The sequence below is a fragment of the Trifolium pratense genome, linkage group LG2 (assembly GCF_020283565.1).
Source record: "Trifolium pratense cultivar HEN17-A07 linkage group LG2, ARS_RC_1.1, whole genome shotgun sequence".
Classification (NCBI taxonomy): domain Eukaryota; kingdom Viridiplantae; phylum Streptophyta; class Magnoliopsida; order Fabales; family Fabaceae; genus Trifolium; species Trifolium pratense.
In genome coordinates, this window is record NC_060060.1 from 63140502 (window position 1) to 63168129 (window position 27628).

A 27628-nucleotide genomic window follows, 5' to 3' on the forward strand; every position below is an offset into this window, starting at 1 on the left:
TCAGCAGTGAATACTAAACGTTTCCCACTTAAATAGTTCAGAGCCTCTGAGTTATTTAAAATTCTCTATCAGAGTTAAGTACTTCAGAGCTTGTGTTTCAGATGTTCTGAATCATAAGTTCTGATATACATAACCTCTTATACTTTAATTGCCAAAAACAATTTTCATTCAGAGATTGAAAACATGTTCAGATGTTTCTTTATAAAATCAAATCTTTCAACAGATAAAGCTTTAGTAAATATATCAGCCCATTGATTTTCAGTATCAACAAACTTAATATCTATAATGCCTCTCTGAACATAATCTCTGATAAAATGGTGTTTAATTTCAATATGTTTGGCTCTAGAGTGTAGAATAGGATTTTTAGATAAATGAATGGCTGCAGTATTATCACAATATAAAGGAATATTGTTACTGCTTACCTGATAATCTTCTAACTGATATTTTAGCCAGAGTAGTTGTGTGCAACACTTAGCTGCTGAAATGTATTCTGCTTCTGCTGTAGACAAAGCTATAGTAGTTTGTCTCTTACTAGCCCAGGAGATAAGGTTTTCACCAACAAATTGACAATTGCCACTTGTGGATTTTCTTTCAATTTTATCCCCAGCATAGTCAGCATCACAGAATCCATTTAGCACATAATCATTGGATTTCTTATAGAGAAGTCCAAGATTAGTTGTTCCTTTCAGATACCTAAAGATTCTCTTTACAGCTGTAAGATGAGATTCTCTAGGATCTGACTGGAATCTTGCACATAAGCAAACACTGAATAAAATATCTGGTCTAGAGGCTGTCAGATAGAGTAAGGAACCAATCATACCTCTGTAGACCTTTTGATCTACCTTTCCTTCATCATCTGACTTGCCCATGTTGGTAGTTGGATGCATAGGAGTATTCATTATTTTGCAGTCATCTAGATTGAATTTCTTCAGAAGTTCTTTGGTGTATTTTGATTGATGAACATAAGTTCCTTCCTTCTTCTGATTGATTTGAATTCCAAGAAAGAACTTCAACTCTCCCATCATGCTCATTTCAAATTCATCCTGCATTATCTTAGAAAAATTCTTGCACAAAGCAGCATTAGTTGAACCAAAGATAATATCATCAACATAAATTTGTATGATTAAAATGTCTTCTTTGGTTGTTTTTCTAAAGAGTGTGCAATCAACCTTTCCTTTCTCAAAACCCTTTTCAAGAAGGAAATTACTGAGTCTATCATACCAAGCTCTTGGAGCTTGTTTCAGACCATACAGTGATTTCTTTAGTTTAAAAACATGTTCTGGGTTTGAGACATCTTCAAAACCAGGAGGTTGCTTAACATACACTTCTTCAGAAATAAAGCCATTTAAGAAGGCACTTTTAACATCCATCTGATACAAAGTTATTCCATGATTAACAGCATAAGATAGAAGTAACCTGATTGCTTCAAGTCTAGCAACTGGTGCAAAGGTTTCAGTATAGTCAATCCCCTCTTGTTGACTATAACCTTGTGCAACCAATCTAGCCTTGTTCCTTACCACTTCACCTTGTTCATTCAGCTTGTTTCTGAATACCCATTTTGTTCCAATAATGTTCTTGTGTGAAGGTTTGGGCACTAGAGTCCATACATCATTCCTTTGGAATTGATTCAGCTCTTCTTGCATTGCTACAATCCAAGCATCATCCTTCAGAGCTTCTTCAATCTTTGAAGGTTCCATCATTGAGATAAGACCAACTAATGATTCCTCATTTCTTAGTTGAGATCTTGTCTTCCTTGGACTATCCTTGTTGCCTAATATCAGTTCCTCTGGATGTGATGATTTGTATTTGAAAGTATTTCTTGGGGGCTCATCATCTTCAGACTCATCAACATCATGTTCAGCAGGTGCTTCAGTCCTTGGTTGTTCAGAGTCTGTAGGAGCTATTGTGTTCAGAGGTACTTCAGAGAATGGATGTTCTGAGTAGTTAGGAATATCTGAATATTGATCCTCTGATACCTGAAATCTAGACAAACCTTCCACAAGCTCTGACACTTGGTCAGGCTCTTTGTCATCAAATTTGACATGCATACTTTCTTCCACAGTGTGTGTTTCAGAAATATACAGTCTGTATGCTTTTGAGCGCTCAGAGTATCCTATAAAGATACCCTTATAGCCTCTAGCATCAAATTTCTTTAGATGGACTTTGTTGTTTAAGATATAACATGTACATCCAAACTGATGAAAATAAGAAATATCAGGCTTCCTTCCTTTGAACAATTCATAAGCAGTTTTGTTCAACTTAGATCTGATATAGATTCTATTTTGAACATAACATGCTGTGTTTACAGCTTCTGCCCATAAAAACTTTGCTACATTAGTTTCATGCATCATGGTTCTGGCCATTTCTTGCAGAGTTCTATTCTTCCTTTCTACAACTCCATTTTGTTGAGGAGTTCTAGGAGAAGAGAATTCATGCAGAATGCCATATTTTTCACAAAAGTTTTCAAAAGGTTCATTTTCAAATTCTCCACCATGATCACTTCTAACTTTTAAAATAGTGTAGCCTTTTTCATTTTGAATTTGTTTGCAGAAGATACTAAACTCATCATAAGCTTCATCTTTTGTTCTTAGGAATTTTACCCAAGTCCATCTACTGAAATCATCAACAATCACTAATCCATACTTCTTTCCATTGATAGAGGCAGTTTGAACTGGCCCAAAGAGATCAATGTGAAGAAGTTCCAATGGTCTTGAGGTAGAGACAATGTTCTTAGGTTTAAAAGATGATTTTGTAATCTTTCCTTTTTGACATGAACCACAAAGTGTGTTTGAGTGATATTTAATTTTAGGTAAACCTCTGACAAGGTCAAGCTTACTAAGCTTAGAGATTAACCTCCAGTTAGCATGGCCTAACCTCTTATGCCAGATCCATTTTTCTTCACTCAAGGTCAAAAGACACATCACTTTTTGTTCATTCAAATCAGAAAGATTAATTTTATAAACATTGTTCTTTCTCAGACCTTTGAATATCATGGAGTTATCAGATTGTTTAGACACAGTACATGATTCCTTATTAAAGACAACTACATAACCATTGTCGCAAAATTGACTTATGCTCAATAGATTATGTTTAAGTCCATCAACTAACCAAACATCATTGATAGATAGGGAGGAATTACCTACTGTACCTGTACCTATTATCTTTCCTTTCTGATTTCCTCCAAAGCCAACAGAACCTCCTTCTTTCATGGTTAGCTTGGAAAACAGTTGCTTGTCACCAGTCATGTGCCTTGAACACCCACTATCCAGATACCATGAATGATTCATGATACTTCTTTGAGTGATAGGCTGTATGAGAAACAACTTTAATCACTACGGTGAAACTCTTTATCACAGTTAATGATAAAGTCATCCCAATATTCTTCCTCTTCATTTATCAAGTTCTGATTGTTAACTTGAGAGCTTGTCAGCCATTGGTCAAGGACATAAGCCCTTCTTCCTTTGCATAGGACTTGTTTCCATACTCTAGGTAGTACATATCCTTTCCTAGTTGGTAAATCTGAATGATACATAATTTCAGTTTTTGGTACCCATCTTCTGGGTCCACGCTTGTTAGTCCACAAATGTTTACTGTGTTGTTGAGTGTGAGAGAAAGATTTTGGTTTGGAATAATAACTCTTTTGAAAATATTTCTTAGTTTGAGTTCTGTTGTTATTCCAGGACTTGGATTGTTTATGCTTCCAGAGTTTGTATTTATCACCAGTCCATTGATTTGACTGATTATATTTACTGACTCTAGAATCATAAATACCCTTAGTCCTATGTTGCCTCTGAGGTTTGAGGTTGGACTTTCTTTTAAAAACTTCTGAGCCTTTAGGTTGACTTTTCTCATGAACTAGAATTCCTCTGGTTCCAGAAGTTGAAGCCTCAGATTTTGAAACTTTCAGAACATCTGAACTAATACTGTCAAGTTCTGAATAGCTTTTATCTTCTGAGCTTTTCTTCCCAGATCCTGAGGAACTTGGTTCCTCTGAGTTGTCATTTCCCAAATCTCTCAGATTATTGTCCTCATCTTCCAGAGTACCAAATTTCTTTCCTTCTTCACTCTGAGGAACAACATAGTAAACCCAAGATTTTCCAACCTTTTTGGGATAGGTCTTTAGCTTTGAATATGTTCTACCATATTCATAGCCAAGTCCCTCTCCTCTATGTCTCATGACATTATAAACAAGATTAGCAGCTTTGCTCTTACCAAGGTTGAGATGCACAAACTGTTGAAGAGCCATTTCTTGCTCATCAGTAGGTTTGTGACACACAGCACAACCTTTTTCAAGATCATTTACTCTATTCAGAGTTTCTTGATATAGACCTTGAAAATGTTCTGCTTGTTCAGTCAGAGTGTTAAGGTTTTCTTGTAAAACTTTTTGTTTACTTAATACTCTGAGATGTTTCTCAATGACCTTGTTAAGAGCAGTTATGAGTTGAGATTTAGAACAGTCAGAAAATACCTCATCAGTTACTTCTGAATCTGATTCTGATTCATCGTCTGAGTCTGCATCTGAGTCAGTTGAAGCCATTAGGGCTAGATTTGCCTCTTCTTCTTCCTCAACTTCTTCCTCAGATGATAGCTCTTCAAAGGTAGCCATCAGACTCTTCCTCAATTTACTCTTGAATTGTTGCTTCTTTGAGCTGTATCTTTTACTTTTGTCTTTAGCAGACATTTCTGGACAATCAGCAATAAAATGTCCTGGCTTCTTACAGTTGAAGCAGTTCTTCTGATCATCCTTTTTGCTGACAAAATTTCTGGAGCTGTTACCTCCTCTGAAATTTCTTTTGTTAAATCTGTTCCATTGCTGAAACTTGGTGAATAAAGCAAACTCATCCTCATTCATCTCATCCTCTTGACCATCAGCAGAAGATTCTTCTTCAATATCAAGAAGCTGAGTCTTAAGAGCCTTAGAAGTAGTCTTAGTTGACTGTAAAGCCACTGACTTAGACTTCTTCTTAGTTTCTGAGTCAGCATCCAGAACCATCTCATGGCTTCTGAGATTGCTTATCAGAGCTTCAAGACTCAGAGTCTTGAGATTTTGAGCTTCCTCTATTGCAGTGACCTTAGGTCTCCAAGCAATAGGAAGACTTCTCAGAATCTTCTGAACATGGTCATAGGTTGAATAACTTCTCTTAAGAGCTTTAAGACCAGATACAAGGATTTGAAACCTTGTAAACATAGTCTCAATGTTTTCATCTTGTTGCATAGTGAAAAGTTCATATTGTCTTATCAAAAGACTAGCTTTAGCCTCTTGAACCTTTTCATTACCATCATAGGTAGCACACATGGAATCAAAGATAGATTTAGCAGTAGACTTGTTCTCTATTCTGACATAATCCTCATGTCTAATAGCGCCAACAACAATGTCCTTTACTCTATGATGCTTAGTGTAGATTTTTAGGTTAGCTGGTGTGAGTAACTTTCTATGCTCAATGGACAACCTTCCATGTTCATTTAAGTTTTCAAAAGTTACTCCCAACTCAACCAAATCCCACAACTCATGATCAATAGCAGTAATATTGCTATACAGTCTCTCTTTCCACCATTCAAATAATGAAGCATCACCATTGAATATAGGGGCTTTTCTGTTGCCACTATGTTCATGTGATTCATTACTTAAGTAGTCAAAACCAAAAGCATTTCTAGGACCACCACCAGCACCACTGGCCTCACCTTCACCAGTAGTTCTAGTACTACTATCATCTCCTCCAGACATAGTGTTCTCACAAGATCTTTACTGTCTCACTGTTAAGTGAAAGTAACAAACCAGGCTCTGATACCAATTGAAGGTGTGAAAACACAAGAAGGGGGGGGTTGAATTGTGTTTTAGCTAAGTTAAAACTTTTTCAAGTTCTTAACTCAACTACGTTAGCAGCGGATAAATAACACAAATAATAACAAAAGAGAGGGAGAGAGAAAAACACACAAGCAGTTTATACTGGTTCCTCTCACAAAACGAGAGTAGTCCAGTCCCCTTGCACTTCCAAGGGAGTTCACTATAATCACACAAGATTACACCTGCTCAAGCACACAAGCAAGAGACTTCTCAACAATGCTCAAGCACACAAGCTTAAGACTTTACACTTAAGCACACAAGCTTAAGTTTCACACTTAAGCACACAAGCTTAAGTTTCCTCAAGTAAATAGTAAAGTATATAAAAATATACAAATGCTCTTAGATGAACCTAAAGAGAGCAAATACAAATAGTACAGAGTATTTGGCTAAAGTGCAAAAACACTTGACAGAGGTTCAGAGCTTGTATATCACAGAGTTCAGAGTTTGTTCAGCGCACGTTCAATTCTTGATAATTGTATGTCTGTTGTAGCTGAATCTTCTAGTATATATACCACTAGAAAAGAGTCGTTGCAAAAAAGAACCGTTGGAGTTGATAATCTTTTGTCTTCAAGCAGTCTGTCTTGATGCAGTTGGTTGTATCCAAAACTAAGAAAGAGTTTCAGTTACTTTGACTACTGCAGAGTGGACTTTCCTTATTCAGCTAACAAAACTGAAGACCCACGTTCTCAAGTTAGGACAGACAGAACAGAGGTAGCTGAACTGATCAGACTTGAAAGGTCCTTTTCTTCATTGGTAGAAGAGTTGACTAGAAAAGGGAATCTTCACAGCTATTAACGAGATCTTCAGAGTTTGATGAAGCTTGTAGACAGACATGAAGTTCTGAGGTCTTCATCCTCTGAACGTTGTAACCTCTGAAGTCCAACATCTTCTGAGCGCTTGTGAACTTCTGAATTCACATCCTCTGAACTTCATTCAGGACTTATATGATGCTTATATCTGCGCACTTAAAATAAATTTTTAGTCCTTCCAATTGTTAATTAATACTTTGTTATCATCAAAACCTTTATAGATTTAGGGGCAAACATTTTTAAATCAATTTTGTTCCAACAATAAGTTGTTTTGACAATGAGTCGATTACAGAAGTGATGAGCTATGAAGTGTTGACGACAACTGCAGCTTGTAGAAATTGTAATAATTATGAGATATTGGTGGCGGCTACTAGTACCACAACACCGCATTGTGATGAGTTGAGACAGGAGGTTTCTATATTCTTAAAGTTAATATGTAAATCATGACTTTGTCGACAAAAAAAATGCAAATCGTGACTATTAGTGCAGGATTTTCTCTGCTGCAGATTTTCTGTGTAGCTGACAGAATGTGTTCTTGCAATTCGTTGGTGTTGGTGTCGGTATATCAAAAGTTGGTTTGAGAAGAACAATAGTCTCTGCATAACTACGGTCTGCGCTTTTCACGTTATGGTGCAACAAATAATGTCGATACACAAGCATCCAAAAAGGTAGCAAGCATCCTTATTGGTGTTTTCAGCTCTTACAATTCCAGGAACTACTTAAAATGTCTAAATCATAGGACATTGTTTTATAAGGATAGAAGTCTAAGAGGTCATGTGAATATTTTTATATCAAGAATTACATGACCTACTTCAATGTTTGCATGTCTTGCTGCTGCCAAAAGTATATAGGAATTATGCACTCATAAACCCTACCGATAAAGATGGAAACATTGTTTTAATATTTAGTTTACACAAAGGTCTAAAACAGTTCTTACCTTCATAATACATAACATAAAGTCACTAGCCATGATAATTAGCATAATTTAGATCATATCATATGTTTCAGTTACAAAACATAAGGCAGTCGAACTGTAGTTAGTGTTTACATATGCTGCAATAATGGATATTAGTTGTGTTAAGAGCTCCACAGTTGTAACAGAAGGCAACTCCACACCTGCAACCCAAAATAGACGAAAATTTAAACATCGTCAATCAATGCATTCTCTTATATAGCAACCAGATAGATAGTCTTGAATCAAATGATTGAATTTCATGCTTAATGGAACTCTATCGTATGTGGGATGGTGACTATGAACCCTTTACAAGGTGATAAGTGTTGTGTAATGACCTACAAGCTCAAAGATATACAATAAAAGTAGTGAAACAGCCAGATAACATATATACATGAACATGAACATGAACATGAACATGAACAAACGGAAAACAATAATCCAGTTGCCACACAGAATTCCTGGGTAGAGAAAGATACATGAAATTTGTGGAGGAAACAAATGAGAAAAATGAAGTGAAACAAAATAGTCCATATGAGTATTTTCCCCACAACTTTTACAATACGAGTATTATCTCCAAAACATCAAATATTTACATCCGTCACTGAGCACATGAAAACAAAGCTAATGTGTTAGTGTCGGAGCTTTAATATCACTAAAAAAGAAATTTGTTAAATGCAGCAAAGAAAGAAATATCTAATTTTTTATGCCAACTAAGAAAGTTACAGAAACAGCCAAAAAGGGTGTTATAAAAATTTAAGCAACCAAGAATTTGACCATGACGTCACAGTTTTTGATGTCTCTATGACCGCAACGCATTAGCAGTTGATGTTTCATTCTGTGGCGGAGATTGCCATAATTTTACGAGGAGGCCAAAAAATTACATACTTATAATAAAAATATTTATAGCAAATATAATATGATTAGATGTTGGCATAGTGGTCTAAGTCTAACTACCTTCTTTTCGATCCGAGAAACCAGGTTCGAGACTTATCTTTAGCATTTTTAAATCTTATGTACTATCTTTTACACAAAAATAAAATAGATTTAAAAAGTATTACACAGATGGATCGAACACGCGTCATTCAATTTGTTCAAAACAATGTTTGGCCACTAAATGCTAAAGTGTGAATTGCGTCAATGAAGTGGCATATATAATAAAGACCGCGATACAACCACAATTTTAAACCTTGCAGCCATCCACAATGCTAAAAGTGTCACATCAAATTGAGACTTTGAAAAGTTGAAATCCTGCACTTGAAATTGCATGGTGGCTGTCTACAATTACAAATGACCAACTACCTAAAATCTATGCGATAATTCGCCTTTCTGGATGAATTGTACAAATTTTGACAAACCAAAAACAGAGGAGATACAAGGAGTTAACTCAACAATAGGATATTTTGAAAGCTATTCATGCTAAACCCAGTGGTTTCAATTATCCAATACAACAAACCTTAAATTTATAAGTATACCTTCTACATACATTTTCATCATATTCTCTAGTTAGTGGTTGTTTTTCTATCAACAATTATTTACCAATCATAAAGTTTAACACAACCCTTAGCAAAATAGTTCAATTCTAAAAATTGAATACACCACACAAACATATAAAGCATTGACACACATACACAGATACAATATATAGGGTGTGTTTGGTAAGTCCAATAAGCTAGCTTATAGCTTATTGGACTAGCTTATAAGCTTGTTCAAAAAAAAATGTGTTTGGTAAAAAGCTTTTCTCATTAGCTTCTAGCTTTTTTTGAGATGTTATTTCAAATAGCTTTTGAGCTTATAGCTTTTTACAGTTTTTTTCATTTCTAACCTTTAATTTAATTTTATTATTTTGTGTAAAATAAAAAACTATCCACTAAAGAGGAAAACTACCCACTATGCATTTTCTTTTATGTCTTTTTATATTTATCATAATTTTGAAGGAAAATGCTAGATCTCGCGAAGCTCTGCTTCACGAAAATTCTGCGAATGACGTGTGCAGCATTTTTTTTACAAAACGTGTGCTGCATCTTAAACGCGATTTATTCTACAAACTTCCATAATCCAACAACTCACCCTCATTACCACACCTCCCAGCTGCGGATCTTCCTTCCATCCACTTGAAAAACCCAATCAAGTAACAAATTAAAACAGTTAAAAGCCACAAAATCAACAACATGCACATTGCAGAAAAAACCAACCCAGAACCAGTGAACCAGGGGTAAAGTTATCAATTAAAAAAAAAAATATTCCTAAACCACAAATCAATTCCTTTAGCAATAGAAAATTACTCAATTTGCACGGAAAATCGATCAAGGAAGGAAAAAGGAATGACGGCGGCGAACGACGGCAAAGAAAGTCAAACGAAAGCAAGGAAAGACAACGGCAGAGGAACAACAACAAAGAACAGCTATGACGAAATAAAGGAACGGCAACGATAGACACACACGGATATGGGAGGAACAAAGAGGCACACACGGTGGAGACAAAGCGATTAGGCATCCACTTGTTTGTATTTGCCATACCTCCATTTATTTAATTTATCTTTTTTCTATATTATGCAGCAACAAGCTGCAATCCCAGGGACACAATCAAGCCAAGTTGATAATGGAACTCAACATCAAGTTACATTTCAAGGGACACAATTAAGCCAAATTGACAATGGAACTCAACATCAAGCTACAATCCAAATGACACAATGACAATCAAACCAAGTTGACATATTGGGATTTCACAACTTCTTTTAGGCATTTAATGTATAAGTATTTTGATGTGTTTGTTAGGAGACATTTAGTAATATGACTGACCATCTTTTGTTTATGGTTTACTAGTTTCTGGTTTGCTTGTTTATGATTTATGACAATGGAATATCTTTTATCTTTGTGGTTTAGTATGTTTATGAACTATGACAATGAGATGTCCTTTCTGTTTATATTTTTATAACCTCTGTACATGTGAGCAAAGCCACACCACCCTATTCACACATGGAAAAACAGAGGCAAGATGGATCGAATATTTTCTAGTATTAATTTTTGAGATGATAAAAAAAGATCCACACCTGTGGCTGTCAAAAAATAACAAGTCCATGTTTTCAAACAAAAGAAACATGCTCACGCTCCAAAAGAAGGGAGATGGCCACGCGCTTCGTGATAGATTCGCGATAAAAAATTTCGCTGCATATAGCAGCACTCAATTTTGAAAGCTAATTTTACGGAACACTTTAATTTCAATTTCAATTAGATAGCTTTTCAGCTATCCACTATAAGCTAGTTTATCAACTGAAAGCTAGCTTATAGCTTAATTTTGCCAAACAGAGCCATAATGCGAGACACTGACACATAGATACTGGTAATAATGGTAGCACAAGTAATGAAAGAAAAGAACCTGCATTTCATGAACAAGCAACCCGTCGACTTTGCAACATAATACCTACAATTAGGGCATCGTCTCCACTTCATATCCTTAGCAAGTTTCATCAACATAACATCTTCTTTTTCCCTCTCATCTGCATGCAGCTTCTCAAAATCGCTACATTCGATCCCATCATGCCACGGAACCCTACATTTTGCACAAAAACACCTCCTACAATTTGGACACTCCGAAGCTGTAACTTCCTCCGTCCCATCCTTAATCAAAAGAGCAGAACAATCAGCAAACGGACAGTAAAATTTCTCCGAAACATCAAACATCGCCTCACACAATGCCTTCCCCCACCGATCGAAAACCTCGGCTGGAAGAATCGAACGACAATACTCGGCTTCTAATAAACCACTACAACCAGAAACAGGACACCTCACATTGATCACATTATCATCCAGCTTAGAAACAACGTACATAGTAACACAATCGGAGCAATAAGCATGCGAACAACCGATGATGAAGAAAGCATCTTTTGTGGTTTTCGTCTCCGTACAAATTTCGCAAATAAACGGAACGTCGTTGTTGGATTTCGAAGACTCACCTTTTTCAGTTTTGATTGTTCTCCGTTTTCCGAAAGTGGTTTTTTTGGGAATGAAATTGAGGATTCTGACATCGTCATCGTCTTCTTCGTCGGAAAGATTGATGACGGCGGTGATTGTTGTTTTCGAGGTGGTCGGAGAGGAATGAAAAGTTTCGACGTCGATTATCTCTGCCGTGGATGGCGAAACGACGCCTATTTTGGTTGTCGTTTTGACACTCATCGGAATTGAAGGGTTTTTGGAAAAGTTAGGTTAATGATTTTTGATAGTGACGAACACTTCGCTTACTCCGTAAGACTCATTTGATGAAACCCATTCAAAATGTTAACGGAAGCTGATCGGTGATCGCAGTGTTTTATTTAGTGTGTAAAGTAGTTTCACTAGTGGATAGTATATTAGGTTTTTATTATTTGTTTTAGGAAAATGTTAACAGGTGCCCCGGGACAATTGTTAAGGTAACTAAAGATAATATTATTATCTTGAAATTTGTGAAGTCAACATTTTAAGGGCCTGTTTGGTGCACAGGATAAGAGACAGGATATGATAACTGTATCATATCCTGCCGCAATCCAGTATTTAGTGATACAGCAGGATATGATAAGTTAATCCTGAAGCTTATCCTATCATGTCTCTCTAGTTATAATTCTTATCCTGAATTTGAGCTGGGTTACCAGCAGGATAGGATAAGAAAAAAAAATTACTGATTTATTTTATAAAATATATTTTAAAATACATAAAATAAAATTAATAAAATATAAATAATAAAATAATTAATTTTTAAATATATATGTGATTTTCTCACAAGGGTAATTTTGTAATTTATATATTCTAAAAAATCAAAATTTTACTAAAATTACAATATTTTAAAGTAAAATGATTATTAAAAAATTGACAAATAAGAATATTAATTTAAATTTTATAAAAAATTAAATATAATTCTTTTGCAATACTAGGTTTATTATATACGTATGAGATATATCATATATGTATTTGGCTTATCTAACATGTATATATTATTGAGTTATTTATTTGATCATGATTCATATAAAAAATTAAACTTGATTATTTTCTCATAATTTTTATTTGAAATTATATAAAGTTATTTGATTACTTATTCATATTTTTTATTTATAAAATTAAAAGTATTACAAAATAATTATAAAAAAATAACAATTGTTTTACAATAGTAATTTTGTCATTGTCATTTAAATATGTTATATATCTTATCATATTATTATGAGCTATTAAAAACAAAATATAATAGTTATCATGTTTGTTATCTTGTGTGCACCAAACACAGGATATGATAACTGAGTATAACTGTTATCCTGCTGTTATCATATCATATCCTTATCCTGTTTTATATCCTATCATGTCATTATGCTATCCTGTTTTATATCCTATCATGTCATTATATCCTTAGGTTATCATGTTTGTTTTTTCAATGCAATTTTTTTCTTTTCTTTTCCTTTTTAGTTCCTTAACCGGTTATCATGACCCTTTGTTTTATTTATTTTTATTTTAAAGAAGTTAATTAGTCCACCCAAATTGACACAAGAGAGAATCGAACCTGAAACCTTAAGGAAGAGCGTCGTCATGTCCCAAACCAATATCATCATACCAACCTAACCCAAATGGATTTAATTAAATTTTTTAGAGTTTTTTTATTTATTTTTTATTACAAGAATGCTGAAACCAAAAAGGAAAAATAAGTTTTGTTTTGGAAATTATCCTCTTCAAACACTTAGAGCCCACCTGGATCGCATCTAGACAAATAGAATCCGGGAGATGGACAATGTTATGAAATGTTCGTCGAGGTGGACAAATATGTGTACGTATATTTTTAGACAAACATGTTACGTTACGGTAAGACCTACCAAAACGTGTATGGCTTGACGAAAATGATTATTAGAATGTTGGGTAGTGTTCTGTTGTGAACAGAACCAGATGAGTTCAATTGCGAGACTTGAGGTAGTTATGGTAGAGATGAAGTTCAGGTACGATGAATCACGATGGAAAAGTAAATACATTAGCACTTCAATGTTCAAAGTTTGAAAAAAAGTAAAGTGAAATTTGATTGAAATTGAGTACCTTCACTTCAAAGCTCTTCTTTATGTAGGAGAAGACTGTTATAACCGTCAGTGTTAGGTTATGATAGCGCGAAGTATCCCAAACCTGCAAAAAATATAAGACCAAACAAAATTTGCAACAACTCTAGAATCATTAGTACGAGTGGGGATTGCTTCAACCACTTGGAGACATAATCAACAACAAGTAGAATATTATGATAACCAAAAGAGGCAGGGAAATCAATACCCCATACATCAAACACCTCACACAAAAGCATCGGTTCCTGAGGCATTTCGCTCTTACGAGTGATGTTTGCACCAACTCTTTAGCATTGTTCACAAGTGCGATAAGTTTCAAAAGCATCTTTGAAAAGGGTAGGCCAGAAGAAACCTGAGTCCAATACTTTTCTAGTTGTGCGTTGTGGACTGAAATGTCCTCCTACATGTGAAGCATGACAAAAATGGAGAATAGATGCAATTTCATAGTCAGGTATACATCTCCTAATTACCTGGTCACTACAAAACTTCCATAGTTTTGGGTCATCCCACATATAGTGTTTGGCATCACTTTGCAATTTATTAATTTGAGCTCGTGATGCATGTGCGGCTACTGTAACACCCTAACCCATACTACCCTTAAAAACGTAATTTTAAAAACTTTTCAACAAGTGTAAAGGCAGAGTGCCACGCGGTAATTAAAACACAAGCATACACACAGAGCATCATGAAGTTTAACATGAAAAGCAACAGCGGATTCAATCAAACCAATCATGCATATATATACATATATATACTTAAGCCATATTCATCCCTAAGGATGTCACTTATACAAGAACTAGCATATCAAAAAGGTAACACCGATATACGATGAAAGCCAAGCGAAAACCCCGACTCGATGTTACATTACCAGAGCATTTACTATTTACAAACTCTAGCCAAAAGCTAGTACTAAAAGGAGAAATCTATGCTAAGTCTCCTCACCAAAAGGTACTTCAACACCGAGCTAAAACAGCAGTCTAAACGTCGGCACAGTCCTCAGCCTGAATATCTGAACCCCCAAAGGTCCAGCAAATAACACAAAGCATAGAGTTAGAAAACATAATCGCATAACATACGAGCATAAGAAAGGTCTTACACTTTCGAACTACATCATACATATTCTAACTCACGCCAAAACATCGCACTAAACAATTATCAATTAATAAAGTTCAACACAATTCAACCAGATAATGTCACATACCATTTATCAAACATATGCGCATTTACCCTAAGGTATCTAATGCCAATCAATTCACTGTCATGCCATCCCTAGACATAACTAAATGCATGTGGTACCAAGGTGTCACACCAACGGTGGACCAAGAACAGTTTTATATCTTGCTGGATATGTCGGAACTTACCGAACCATCTTATCTCCCTTGGATAAGCCAACACAGTTTTATATCCTGTTGGATAGCAACTCCGGACTCATGGATTCATCTAATCCGATCCTCGGCTTCATTATGGACACATAATCCATTTTCGTTATTGGAACCCAAGTTTCCAATGTTCACATACAATCATGAATGCTTGTATGTATACACATATCAACCATATGATATTTTCTAGCTCGAAGCTACTCTTTTTATGAAAGCGGGAACACAATCCTAACACATTCACTTAACATTACAAATTAATACCAAAACATCACATTGCTCACTTTAAGCTACAACTTATTGCATACACGTTTATCAATCATATAACGATTAACAATAAGCATTAACAGTATCAACATGTATCAACAATCATGTAAGGATACCCTTAAACCATGTTACAAGTGCCTAATTACACTTACAAACATCAACAAAAATAGCTGTCACAGAGGCCTTCGCTGAGCGAAGCCTCAGTGAGACATGGCGAACCTCACCAGGAAGTCACCTGCTCATGGCGAGCATTGGCGAGCTTCAACGAACTATTCGCTGAGCGAAGGCTTAGCGAGCCTACGCGAACCTCACCAGGGGATCACCTGCTCATGGCGAGCATTGGCGAACTCCAGCGAACATGTTCGCTACAGCGAACTCCTGGTCGCTTAGCGAACTACACCAGAAAAGAATATCTGTTCTTGAGTGATCTAAGGCGGTTTAACATTAAATCAACTCAAAAATTCATTCAAACATGTTATAAATTCTTATAAACAGCCATTCCAAGCATATATGATATCAAGGAACATTAATCATCTCTTCCAAACATCCAAATACCTCATACAATCAAAATCATGCCAATTTCTTGGATTTTAAGCAACTTTCATAAACTTTTCAAACATGATTCAAACACATACATATTTTTCATGAAATCAAGCTAGTGATTAACACATACAAAGTGATGATGAAGAACATCACACTCACATACAAAAGCTTAATCAAAAGTCTAAAAGAAATTGAGTGGGAGAGTTCGGGAATGGAGACATAGACAATCTCCCCTCTCCTTGCCACTCAAGAATCATGAATTCTAATCTCTTACCTTAAGCAAAGATGATGATCCAAGCCTTTCCTCTCCTCTCTTGCTCGTGATTCTCCTAGCCAAAACCCTAGCTTAGCTTTGCTCTTGCTCTTACTCACTCAAAACTCAAAGAAATGAATTGTGATACTATTCATGTGTTTGACTTGCTACTTATACTATTTTCCATTGTCATGAACCAAGCCCAAATGGCTTAGGCCCAAATGGTCTCTCACGCCCATTAAGCCCAAAACAAGGTTCTCACGTCTAATAACTTACGCTCGGCTAAATAATTATTCGCCGCTCACTAAAATAATAAAAGCCAATTAATAAATAAAATAACATTCAATAAAATATACGAATACGAAAAATGGGTCGTTACAATCCTACCCCCCTTAAAAGAATTTCGCCCTCGAAATTACCTAGAAACAGATCGGGATAAGAATCTCTCATCTTACTTTCCAGCTCCCACGTTGCATTCTCACCAGCCGGTCCTCCCCACACGACTTTCACGGATGCAATCTCTTTGTTTCTCAACCTCTTCACTTCTCTTCCTTCGATTCTCAAAGGCACAGTCTCGACGGTCAAGTCATCCCTCACTTGAACATCGTCCGATTCAATCACGTGTGTCGGATCAGACACATACTTGCGCAACTGTGATACATGGAAAACATCGTGCAAATTCGCCAATGATGGCGGTAATGCAATCCTATACGCAACTTTCCCAACTCGCTTCAAAATCTCAAACGGCCCAATAAACCTCGACGTCAACTTCCTTGACTTCAACGCACGTCCTACTCCAGTAGTCGATGTAACTCGTAGGAATACATGATCCCCCTCTTGGAATTCAATGTCCTTCCTCCTCTTATCATGATAACTCTTCTGTCGACTCTGAGACGTTTTCATCTTCTCTCGAATCATCCGAATCTTCTCCGTTGTTTCTTGCACAATCTCTGGTCCAAGAATTGCACCTTCTCCAGTTTCATACCAACACAGAGGTGTCCTACACCTTCTCCCATACAAAGCCTCAAACGGTGCCATTCCGATACTAGAATGGTAACTGTTGTTGTATGTAAACTCTACCAACGGCAAACAAGAATCCCAATTCACGTTTTGCTCCAAAACACAAGCTCTCAACAAATCCTCTAAGGATTGTATCGTCCTCTCTGACTGACCATCTGTTTGAGGGTGATACGCCGAACTCAACCTCAACTTCGTTCCTAAAGCTTCTTGCAAGCTTTCCCAAAATCTGGAAGTAAATCTCGGATCTCTATCCGAAATAATACTTGTTGGAATACCATGTAGCTTCACAATCTGTTCCACATAAATCTCGGCCAAATTAGGCACCAAAGTACCTTTCCTGATAGCAATGAAGTGAGCACACTTCGTCAGACGATCTACCACTACCCAAATCACCTCGTGACCTTTCTTGGTCTTCGGTAAACCTCCCACAAAATCCATTGCAATGCTATCCCATTTCCATTCGGGTATAAACATTGGTTGCAACAAACCAAACGGCTTCTGATGTTCAATCTTCGATTTCTGACAAGTTAAGCATGAATAAACAAATTCAGAAATTTGTCTCTTCATTCCCGGCCACCAAAATAACTTCCTCAAATCCTGATACATCTTGGTTACTCCAGGATGAATACTTAAACCACTTCTGTGACCTTCTTCCATGATCATTCTTTTCAATTCGGGTACATCCGGTACACATACTCTTCCTTGAAATCTCATGACTCCACTTTCGTCAATCTTGATATTGGTCTCCTTGCCTTCATTGATGAGTACCATCTTCTCCATCAATTTCTTATCCGATTTCTGACGTTCTTTAATATCCTCGAGAAAAGGATTCGTCAATCTTAACATTCCAAGCTTCACACTTGAAGAAGTAACCTCACACACAAGACTCAAGTCTCGGAATTCTTCAATCAACTCTAACTCTTTCACCATCAATGATGACATATGCAAAGTTTTCCTACTTAATGCATCGGCCACCACATTGGCTTTTCCGGGGTGATAACTCAATCCAAAGTCGTAGTCCTTTAAGAATTCGAGCCATCTTCGTTGTCTCATATTCAACTCCTTCTGGTCGAATAAGTATTTCAGACTCTTGTGATCACTGAAAACTTCAAACCTCGATCCATACAAGTAGTGTCTCCACACTTTCAAAGAAAACACCACTGCGGCTAACTCCAAATCATGCGTTGGATAGTTCCTCTCGTGAACCTTCAGTTGCCTTGAAGCATATGCTACCACATTACCCCCTTGCATAAGCACTCCGCCAAGTCCTAACTTCGAAGCATCGCAATACACGACGAACGACTCTTTGGCATCAGGTAAAATCAACACGGGTGCAGTAGTCAATCTTCTCTTGAGCTCTTGGAAACTCTTCTCACAAATACCATCCCAAACAAACGCTTGATCTTTCCTCGTCAACTTGGTTAATGGCAAAGCCAACTTCGAAAAACCTTCGATGAATCTTCTATAATAACCGGCTAAACCAAGGAAACTTCTAATCTCTGAAACAGATTCCGGCGTTCCCCACTGTGACACAGCGTCAACCTTCGCAGGATCTACCGCGATTCCTCCACTTGAAATTATATGCCCTAGGAAACTCACCTCTTTCATCCAAAATTCACACTTTGACAACTTGGCATACAACTTCTTCTCCTTCAAGACTTGCAAAACAATCCTCAAGTGCTCTTCGTGCTCTTCCTCGGATTTTGAGTAAATCAAAATGTCGTCGATGAACACCACCACGAATCTATCCAAAAATGAATGGAAAATTCGGTTCATATACTCCATGAAAACTCCGGGTGCATTGGTCACACCAAACGGCATAACTGAATACTCGTAGTGCCCATACCTCGTCCTGAATGCAGTCTTAGGTATGTCTTCCGTCTTCACTCTAATCTGATGGTATCCAGATCTCAAATCGATCTTACTAAACACGCAAGCTCCAACTAGTTGATCCATCAAATCATCTATCCTCGGAAGTGGATATTTATTCTTGATCGTCACTTTGTTCAACTGACGATAGTCTATACATAATCTCATGCTTCCATCTTTCTTCTTTACCAACAAAACCGGCGCTCCCCATGGCGAAACACTCGGCCGAACAAACCTCTTCTCAAGCAGCTCTTCAAGTTGCTTCTTCAACTCATTCAACTCAGACGCTGACATTCGATACGGCGCCATCGATATCGGACTAGTTCCAGGTACTAGGTCGATAGAAAACTCTACCTCTCGCTTTGGAGGCACGTCAGATATATCATCCGGAAACACATCTGGGAATTCACAAACGATCGGTAACTCTTCTACCTTAACTCCTCCTTCGAGTTTTAATGATGCAAACATCATGAACATCTCGGCATGTTCTTTCAACGATTCCGATACTTCCTTTCCGCTCATCAATTGCAAGTTCTCCTCCGGCTTCGGAAAAACAACGGCCTTCTCACGACAGTTGATATGAATTCGGTTGAAGATTAACCAATTCATACCAAAAATTACATCCATACCACTAAGTGGAATACACACTAAATCCATACCAAAGTGCCTATCAAAAATGGTTACGGGGCAGTTACGACATACTTGTCGAGTAATTACTGAACCATTAGCAGGAGTTTCTATTTCCATCCTACCCGTCATATCCGTTAAAGGAATACTAAGACGCTTCGCACAATCCAAAGAAATAAAAGAATGTGTCGCTCCCGTATCTATAATCGCAATTAAAGGAGTGTCATAGATGAAACACGTACCTCTAATGAGATTGTCCTCTTGGCTAGCATCCTCTCCACTCAAAGCAAACACCTTGCCCATCACCTTCTTGGGCTTCTTACAAGTCGGACTCTTGTGGCCTTCTTCACCACAGTTGAAACACACCACTTTTACTCTGCAAGCTTCGGTCTTGTGGCCCAGCTTTCCACAATTCTTACACCTATCTCCCTTCTTTGGGCAATCATAAGACATATGACCCCGTTCTCCACAGTTGTAACAATTTCCATTCACCGGCTTCTTTCCACCACTTGTATTCCCCTTACCGCGGTTGTCATAAGGTTTTCCGCGCTCTTGTCCTTTCCCTTTTCGGTCGTTCACAGCTTTGTAGTAGTTCACCTTTGCCCTACCATCTTCATCACAGATCCTACTCTTGTTCACAAGGGTCGCAAAATCCCTTATCTGTGAAAATCCAATCATATGTTTAATGTCTGGACGTAAGCCACTCTCGAATTTCACGCACTTGTCGTTCTCCGCTTCCAAAGTGTTGTAATGCGGACTAAACGCACACAAAGTCTCGAACTTGACGGCATAGTCAGCTACCGTCATATTTCCCTGTTTCAGTTCCATGAATTCCACCACTTTCTTGTTCTTCACATCAACAGGAAAATACTTAACCAAAAATTCTCTTTTAAACATTGCCCATGGTATAGCCATACCACCGGGTCCTAGCCTCAACTTGGTGTTCTTCCACCACACGTTCGCTTCCTCGCGCAACACATATGTTCCAAGGGTTGTCTTCCTTTCCTCGGAACAATCCATTGCTTCAAAAATTATTTCAAGTTCCTCCAGCCACTTGTGAGCTCCATCCGGGTTGTAACCTCCGGTAAATGTTGGCGGTTTCTGCTTCATGAACCGTTCCAACCTCATCTCTACCTCTCTTCCAGGTTGATGATCTCTAACCACTATGTTGGTGAGTGCGGCCAAAGCCTCCGCAATCTGGGCATTCGTTCTCGCAGCAGCCATGATTCCTGAACGAATCACAACTAGACGTTAGAAAGTACTAACAGTGTTCCCTACACATGCTCATACGGGGAAAAGAAAAGTCCTAATTGGTTCACACGAACCGACATGCTCTGATACCACTATTGTAACACCCTAACCCATACTACCCTTAAAAACGTAATTTTAAAAACTTTTCAACAAGTGTAAAGGCAGAGTGCCACGCGGTAATTAAAACACAAGCATACACACAGAGCGTCATGAAGTTTAACATGAAAAGCAACAGCGGATTCAATCAAACCAAGCATGCATATATATACATATATATACTTAAGCCATATTCATCCCTAAGGATGTCACTTATACAAGAACTAGCATATCACAAAGGTAACACCGATATACGATGAAAGCCAAGCGAAAACCCCGACTCGATGTTACATTACCAGAGCATTTACTATTTACAAACTCTAGCCAAAAGCTAGTACTAAAAGGAGAAATCTATGCTAAGTCTCCTCACCAAAAGGTACTTCAACACCGAGCTAAAACAGCAGTCTAAACGTCGGCACAGTCCTCAGCCTGAATATCTGAACCCCCAAAGGTCCAGCAAATAACACAAAGCAGAGAGTTAGAAAACATAATCGCATAACATACGAGCTTAAGAAAGGTCTTACACTTTCGAACTACATCATACATATTCTAACTCACGCCAAAACATCGCACTAAACAATTATCAATTAATAAAGTTCAACACAATTCAACCAGATAATGTCACATACCATTTATCAAACATATGCGCATTTACCCTAAGGTATCTAATGCCAATCAATTCACTGTCATGCCATCCCTAGACATAACTAAATGCATGTGGTACCAAGGTGTCACACCAACGGTGGACCAAGAACAGTTTTATATCTTGCTGGATATGTCGGAACTTATCGAACCATCTTATCTCCCTTGGATAAGCCAACACAGTTTTATATCCTGTTGGATAGCAACTCCGGACTCATGGATTCATCTAATCCGATCCTCGGCTTCATTATGGACACATAATCCATTTTCGTTATTGGAACCCAAGTTTCCAATGTTCACATACAATCATGAATGCATGTATGTATACACATATCAACCATATGATATTTTCTAGCTCGAAGCTACTCTTTTTATGAATGCGGGAACACAATCCTAACACATTCACTTAACATTACAAATTAATACCAAAACATCACATTGCTCACTTTAAGCTACAACTTATTGCATACACGTTTATCAATCATATAACGATTAACAATAAGCATTAACAGTATCAACATGTATCAACAATCATGTAAGGATACCCTTAAACCATGTTACAAGTGCCTAATTACACTTACAAACATCAACAAAAATAGCTGTCACAGAGGCCTTCGCTGAGCGAAGCCTCAGCGAGACATGGCGAACCTCACCAGGAAGTCACCTGCTCATGGCGAGCATTGGCGAGCTTCAACGAACTATTCGCTGAGCGAAGGCTTAGCGAGCCTACGCGAACCTCACCAGGGGATCACCTGCTCATGGCGAGCATTGGCGAACTCCAGCGAACATGTTCGCTACAGCGAACTCCTGGTCGCTTAGCGAACTACACTAGAAAAGAATATCTGTTCTTGAGTGATCTAAGGCGGTTTAACATTAAATCAACTCAAAAATTCATTCAAACATGTTATAAATTCTTATAAACAGTCATTCCAAGCATATATGATATCAAGGAACATTAATCATCTCTTCCAAACATCCAAATACCTCAAACAATCAAAATCATGCCAATTTCTTGGATTTTAAGCAACTTTCATAAACTTTTCAAACATGATTCAAACACATACATATTTTTCATGAAATCAAGCTAGTGATTAAAACATACAAAGTGATGATGAAGAACATCACACTCACATACAAAAGCTTAATCAAAAGTCTAAAAGAAATTGAGTGGGAGAGTTCGGGAATGGAGAGATAGACAATCTCCCCTCTCCTTGCCACTCAAGAATCATGAATTCTAATCTCTTACCTTAAGCAAAGATGATGATCCAAGCCTTTCCTCTCCTCTCTTGCTCGTGATTCTCCTAGCCAAAACCCTAGCTTAGCTTTGCTCTTGCTCTTACTCACTCAAAACTCAAAGAAATGAATTGTGATACTATTCATGTGTTTGACTTGCTACTTATACTATTTTCCATTGTCATGAACCAAGCCCAAATGGCTTAGGCCCAAATGGTCTCTCACGCCCATTAAGCCCAAAACAAGGTTCTCACGTCTAATAACTTACGCTCGGCTAAATAATTATTCGCCGCTCACTAAAATAATAAAAGCCAATTAATAAATAAAATAACATTCAATAAAATATACGAATACGAAAAATGGGTCGTTACAGCTACAGCTCCTGCAGCTAGATAATTTACCAAATATGCAAACCAAGGAGTAAGGTGTTGCAACTGTAAAAGTTGCTCGTTGGGAAAATCAGCTTTAATGGGGAGAGGTTCTACAACCCTTTCTATCCTGCTCAGGTGGTCTTCCACCAAGTTCTCAACTCTAATTTTATCTTTAATCTCCAAATCAAATTCTTGGAGCAACAACATCCACCGAATCAGTCTCGGTTTGACATCCAGCTTTTTCAGTAAATACTTCATAGTTGCATGATCAATAAAAACAACAACCTTGGAACCTAACAAATACGATATAATTTATCAAGAGCGAACATAATATCTAAAAGTTCTTTTTCAATGGTGGTGTAATTAGACTGTGCATAAAGTAAAGTCCTAGTAGCATAATAAACCACATCGGCTGCCTTGTCAAACCTTTGTGCAAGGACTGCCCCCACTGCATAATTGGATGCCTCACACATGATTTTAAAGGGGCGAGTCCAGTTAGGTGGCTGGATGATGGGAGTGGAAGTCAGCGCCATCTTTAAGCAGTCAAATGCCTTTTTGCATTTATCATCAAATGTGAAAGTTACATCCTTTTGCAACAAGTTTGACAAAGGAAGGGCAATCTTACTGAAGTCCTTAATAAAGCGCATGTAAAAACCTGCATGACCAAGAAAAGAACGAATCTCACTTACGCAAGATGGGTAAGGCAGATTAGAAGTTACATTAATTTTCGCAGGATCAACTTCTATCCTCTTTGGAGAGATCACATGTCCTATAACTATGCCATGTTCAACCATAAAGCGACATTATTCATAATTTAGAACAAGGTTAGAATCAATGCATCTTTTCAAAACTTTGTCCAAACTTTTTAGTAAGTCATCAAAAAAAGAACCATAAACAGTGAAATCATCCATAAAAACCTCTATGCAATTCTCATTAAAATCAGAGAAAATAATATTCATACACCGTCGGAAAGTTCCAGGTACATTGCATAGGCCGAAAGTCATCCTCCTGTAAGCAAATGTGCCAAAGGGGCACGTGAAAATCGTCTTTTCTTGGTCTTCGGGTGCTATGTGAATATGAAAGTAACGTGAAAAACCATCAAGAAAACAATAGTGTAATTTACCTGCTAACCGTTCAAGTATCTGGTCAATGAATGGCAAGGGAAAATAGTCCTTTTGGGAGGCTTGGTTAAGTCAATATAGTCTGTGCACACTATCCAACTATTTTGCACTCTAGTGGGGATAAGCTCATTGTTTTCATTCTTGACCATTGTGAGTCCAATTTTCTTGAGAACAACTCCTACAAGACTCACCCACTGGCTATCACAGATAGGGTAAATTTCCTCTCTTGTTCAGCATCAAGATTAGAGGAGATAATAGCAGGCAAATTTTACTCTATCCTAGATAGGCATATTTCAAGTTTGAATAGAGAGGTTTGAGCTCTAGGGTGGGTGGTTTCTCAATGAAGGGAAGAAGATGTCAACGTTTGCAATAGTGACTGTGTTGTCAGTGTTAGTGTCATTAGTAGCATGATTGTCATTAATTTTCAGCACATGCAGAGCACATTTCAATAGTAGCACAATCTTGACAAGTGAAAATGTCATCAAATCCAGCGATAAACGAAAAATAAGCAAGTAGCTCCAATGCAAAGACAAAGTGTTCTTCACGTAGGTGTTTCATAGCATCAAATAAGTTGAATTGAATGACACGTTTCCCAAACTTTGTAGAAAGTGTCCCTGCATAGACATCAATTTTTGCTCTAGTGGTTCTCATGAAAGGTCTTCCTAGAATGAGGGTTCCTTGAGTTGAACTTGTTTCTCTTTGCATGTCGAGGACATAGAAATTTGCATGAAAGAGTAGATCATTGACTTTAACAAATACATTGATGAAAATACGTCATTCTATGTTTTGAGTAGCAACTTTATAGTATTTTAATAAGTTTTTAGGTATAATTACATAGTTTAGAGATGATTATAGCCAGTGGCGTCTCCGAGTTTTTGGGGGTTCTGTGCGAAATATGAAAGTGGGCCTTTAATAAAAAAAACGTACCTTTTTTTTATAAAAAAATCATCATCGATTTAAATTGCAAATAACATAAAATTATAATCATTCTTGTAATTAACATAAAAAAGATTCATAGTCTAACAATAACAACAAAATACATTATAGTTACTTTGCTTATAAAAAAAAATTCTCGCTACTTAAATCAACTCATTCTTGCTGCATTTTTTGAAGCAAATTCATCAATCAAGTCTTCATATTGTATGTCATCCAAGAGATTATTCTCAATTGCTATCAATGCTAAGCCGTTAAGTCTTTCTTGTAACATGGTAGACCGCAAGTAAGACTTCAACAACTTCAATTTTGAAAAGCTTCTTTCTGCAGAGGCAACTGTCACAGGAATAGTTAATAAAATTCTATATGCAATAATTATATTAGGAAAACAATTCATGCCTTTCAAAAAAATTTAATATATCAATAGGCCCCATCTTTCCTCCAGGCAACATATTTCTTAGTAACCTTAACTCCACACATAGTTCTTTTCCAACAACATCAAACTGCTCATTATGTTTCAACCTTTCCTCTAAATTACTACAACAACATCATTCAACTTTTGACGCAACTCATACCAAGTAGTCATATTCTTAACATGTTCCATGCAAGTCTCATGCTCTTTCAGTCTTTGATTAACATGTATCCAATCACTAAAACCCTCATTTACTAATTGACCAATAGTAATCCCTCTTTTAAAAACTTTAACACAAAAGCAAAATACTCTATCAAGCTCTTTTGAATAAACAAGCCAATCTCTATCACATGTCTCTCCATTTGGCAAAACTCTAGTATACCAATTAGCTAAAAAGCGTCTAAAAAATTTATCCTTAGGACCCTTCACAATAGAACAATCTCTTTTAGGACCTTTTGTAACTAACAAATCTCGCATTCTAGAATCAAGAGAATCCCAAATAGTTGGATCAAATATATCATGACCAATATCATTCACATCAACATTTTCGGCACGAACAATTTCATTATCATCATCAACATTTTCATTTTCAACATCAACACTTTCATTATCATCAACAACATTTTCAACATCAATATTATTATTAACATTTTCAGCATTTTCAATATTAACAGTTTGAACATCAACAATATCAGCATCAATATTTTCAACATTTTGTGGTTCTTTTATAATAAATTTTTCGAAAGCTCCTGATTGAGATTGAATTAATTTCTCAAGTCTTATCTTTTTCTTACGCTTTACATATCCACAATCATATTTCCTACCCTTAGGAAGTGACTTAGGAGGCATTGAGGGAAAAAAAATAGAACCTGAAAATTCTCACTGTTCTGGATCGATTCCGCCCGCAACATTGAAATAGAACCAAATAGACAACATTGAAGTTGAACCGGTAAAAAAAGAACGTAATTAGCAATTAAAACAATCCAAATAGAACAACACATTATCAAACCAAATAGGACAATAAACATTAAAACATTATCATGTTGAAACTAGGAATCTCCTCTCCACTTTATAGAAACAAAAGAACATCCCTATCAGTAATTAACTTTGGGAGAAAAAGAATGATGGGAATTGGGAATTGGGAAACACAATTAAAATAGCAAAATTGTGATTTTACATTGCAAATTTTAGAAACCCTAACTTGTAAAATTTAGTTTTTACCTTTGTTTCAACTTTAATGGAGTTTTTGAGAATAAAAGGAAGTAGGTTAAGTGGTTAACCGACGCCTGGTGATGGTGGCAGGAGGCAGGTCGACGCCGGCCTGGTGGTGAATTAATGGAGGCAGGTCGTAGGTTCTCGTTCGGTAACTGAGTTGTTATAGAACGCAGAAATACTGAAAGAATATGTCGCAAAACGCAAAAACGCAGGCTTCTATTGTCTGCTTTTTTTTTCCTTAGGAAAACATGTTGGGCTGGGCCTTATTGCCTTTACAACATTTTCTAACATACATAATTAATTTTTACACCCTCTAACTTACTAATACTACTACCCTATAAAAAAAATTGTGGCCCTCATTTTTAAGAGACCTTGTGCCACGGCCCATGTCGCACATGCACCTAGGCCGCCCCTGATTATAGCTGGAGTTGATACAACACAAAGAATTTGAAGAAAATTAGAAAACAGAGCAAATTTCTAGAAATATTGGATCACCATCTATCAACATCATGGCATGCAGGGACGGATGTATATGTTAAGGCCTAGTGTGGCCATGGCCACACCAAAATTTTCAAAATTATGTGTGTATATATATATATATATATATATATATATATATATATATATATATATATATATGTGTGTGTGTCCCATAAGTGTAGCTCAAATGGTAGCTACTAGGAACATTATTGTAGTGGTCAAGGTTCGACCCCGAATTCCACATTTCTTTAC

The 27628-nt window shown here is 36.9% G+C and overlaps 1 protein-coding gene and 1 pseudogene across 1 annotated transcript; both read right to left on the reverse strand.

Annotated features, from left to right (window-relative positions):
- Positions 1-7576: 7576 nt before the first annotated feature.
- Positions 7577-11937, reverse strand: LOC123911374 (E3 ubiquitin-protein ligase RSL1-like). The gene is made up of 2 exons (XM_045962775.1): positions 10985-11937; positions 7577-7770 (listed from the first exon to the last, which is right to left on the reverse strand). Exons 1-2 carry the CDS (start codon positions 11779-11781, stop codon positions 7692-7694), a joined length of 876 nt encoding a protein of 291 aa, XP_045818731.1. The 5' UTR covers positions 11782-11937; the 3' UTR covers positions 7577-7691.
- Positions 11938-25798: 13861 nt separating this feature from the next.
- LOC123905194 lies at positions 25799-26617 on the reverse strand (annotated as a pseudogene).
- Between the last annotated feature and the right edge of the window lie 1011 nt (positions 26618-27628).

Excerpts from the sequence above, each read along its gene's own strand:
- LOC123911374 (XM_045962775.1), bottom strand. The coding sequence starts at position 11,781 with ATGAGTGTCAAAACGACAACCAAAATAGGCGTCGTTTCGCCATCCACG. Across the intron at positions 7,771-10,984 it reads TGCTTGTTCATGAAATGCAG|GTGTGGAGTTGCCTTCTGTT; the intron begins GTTCTTTTCTTT and ends TTTGGGTTGCAG.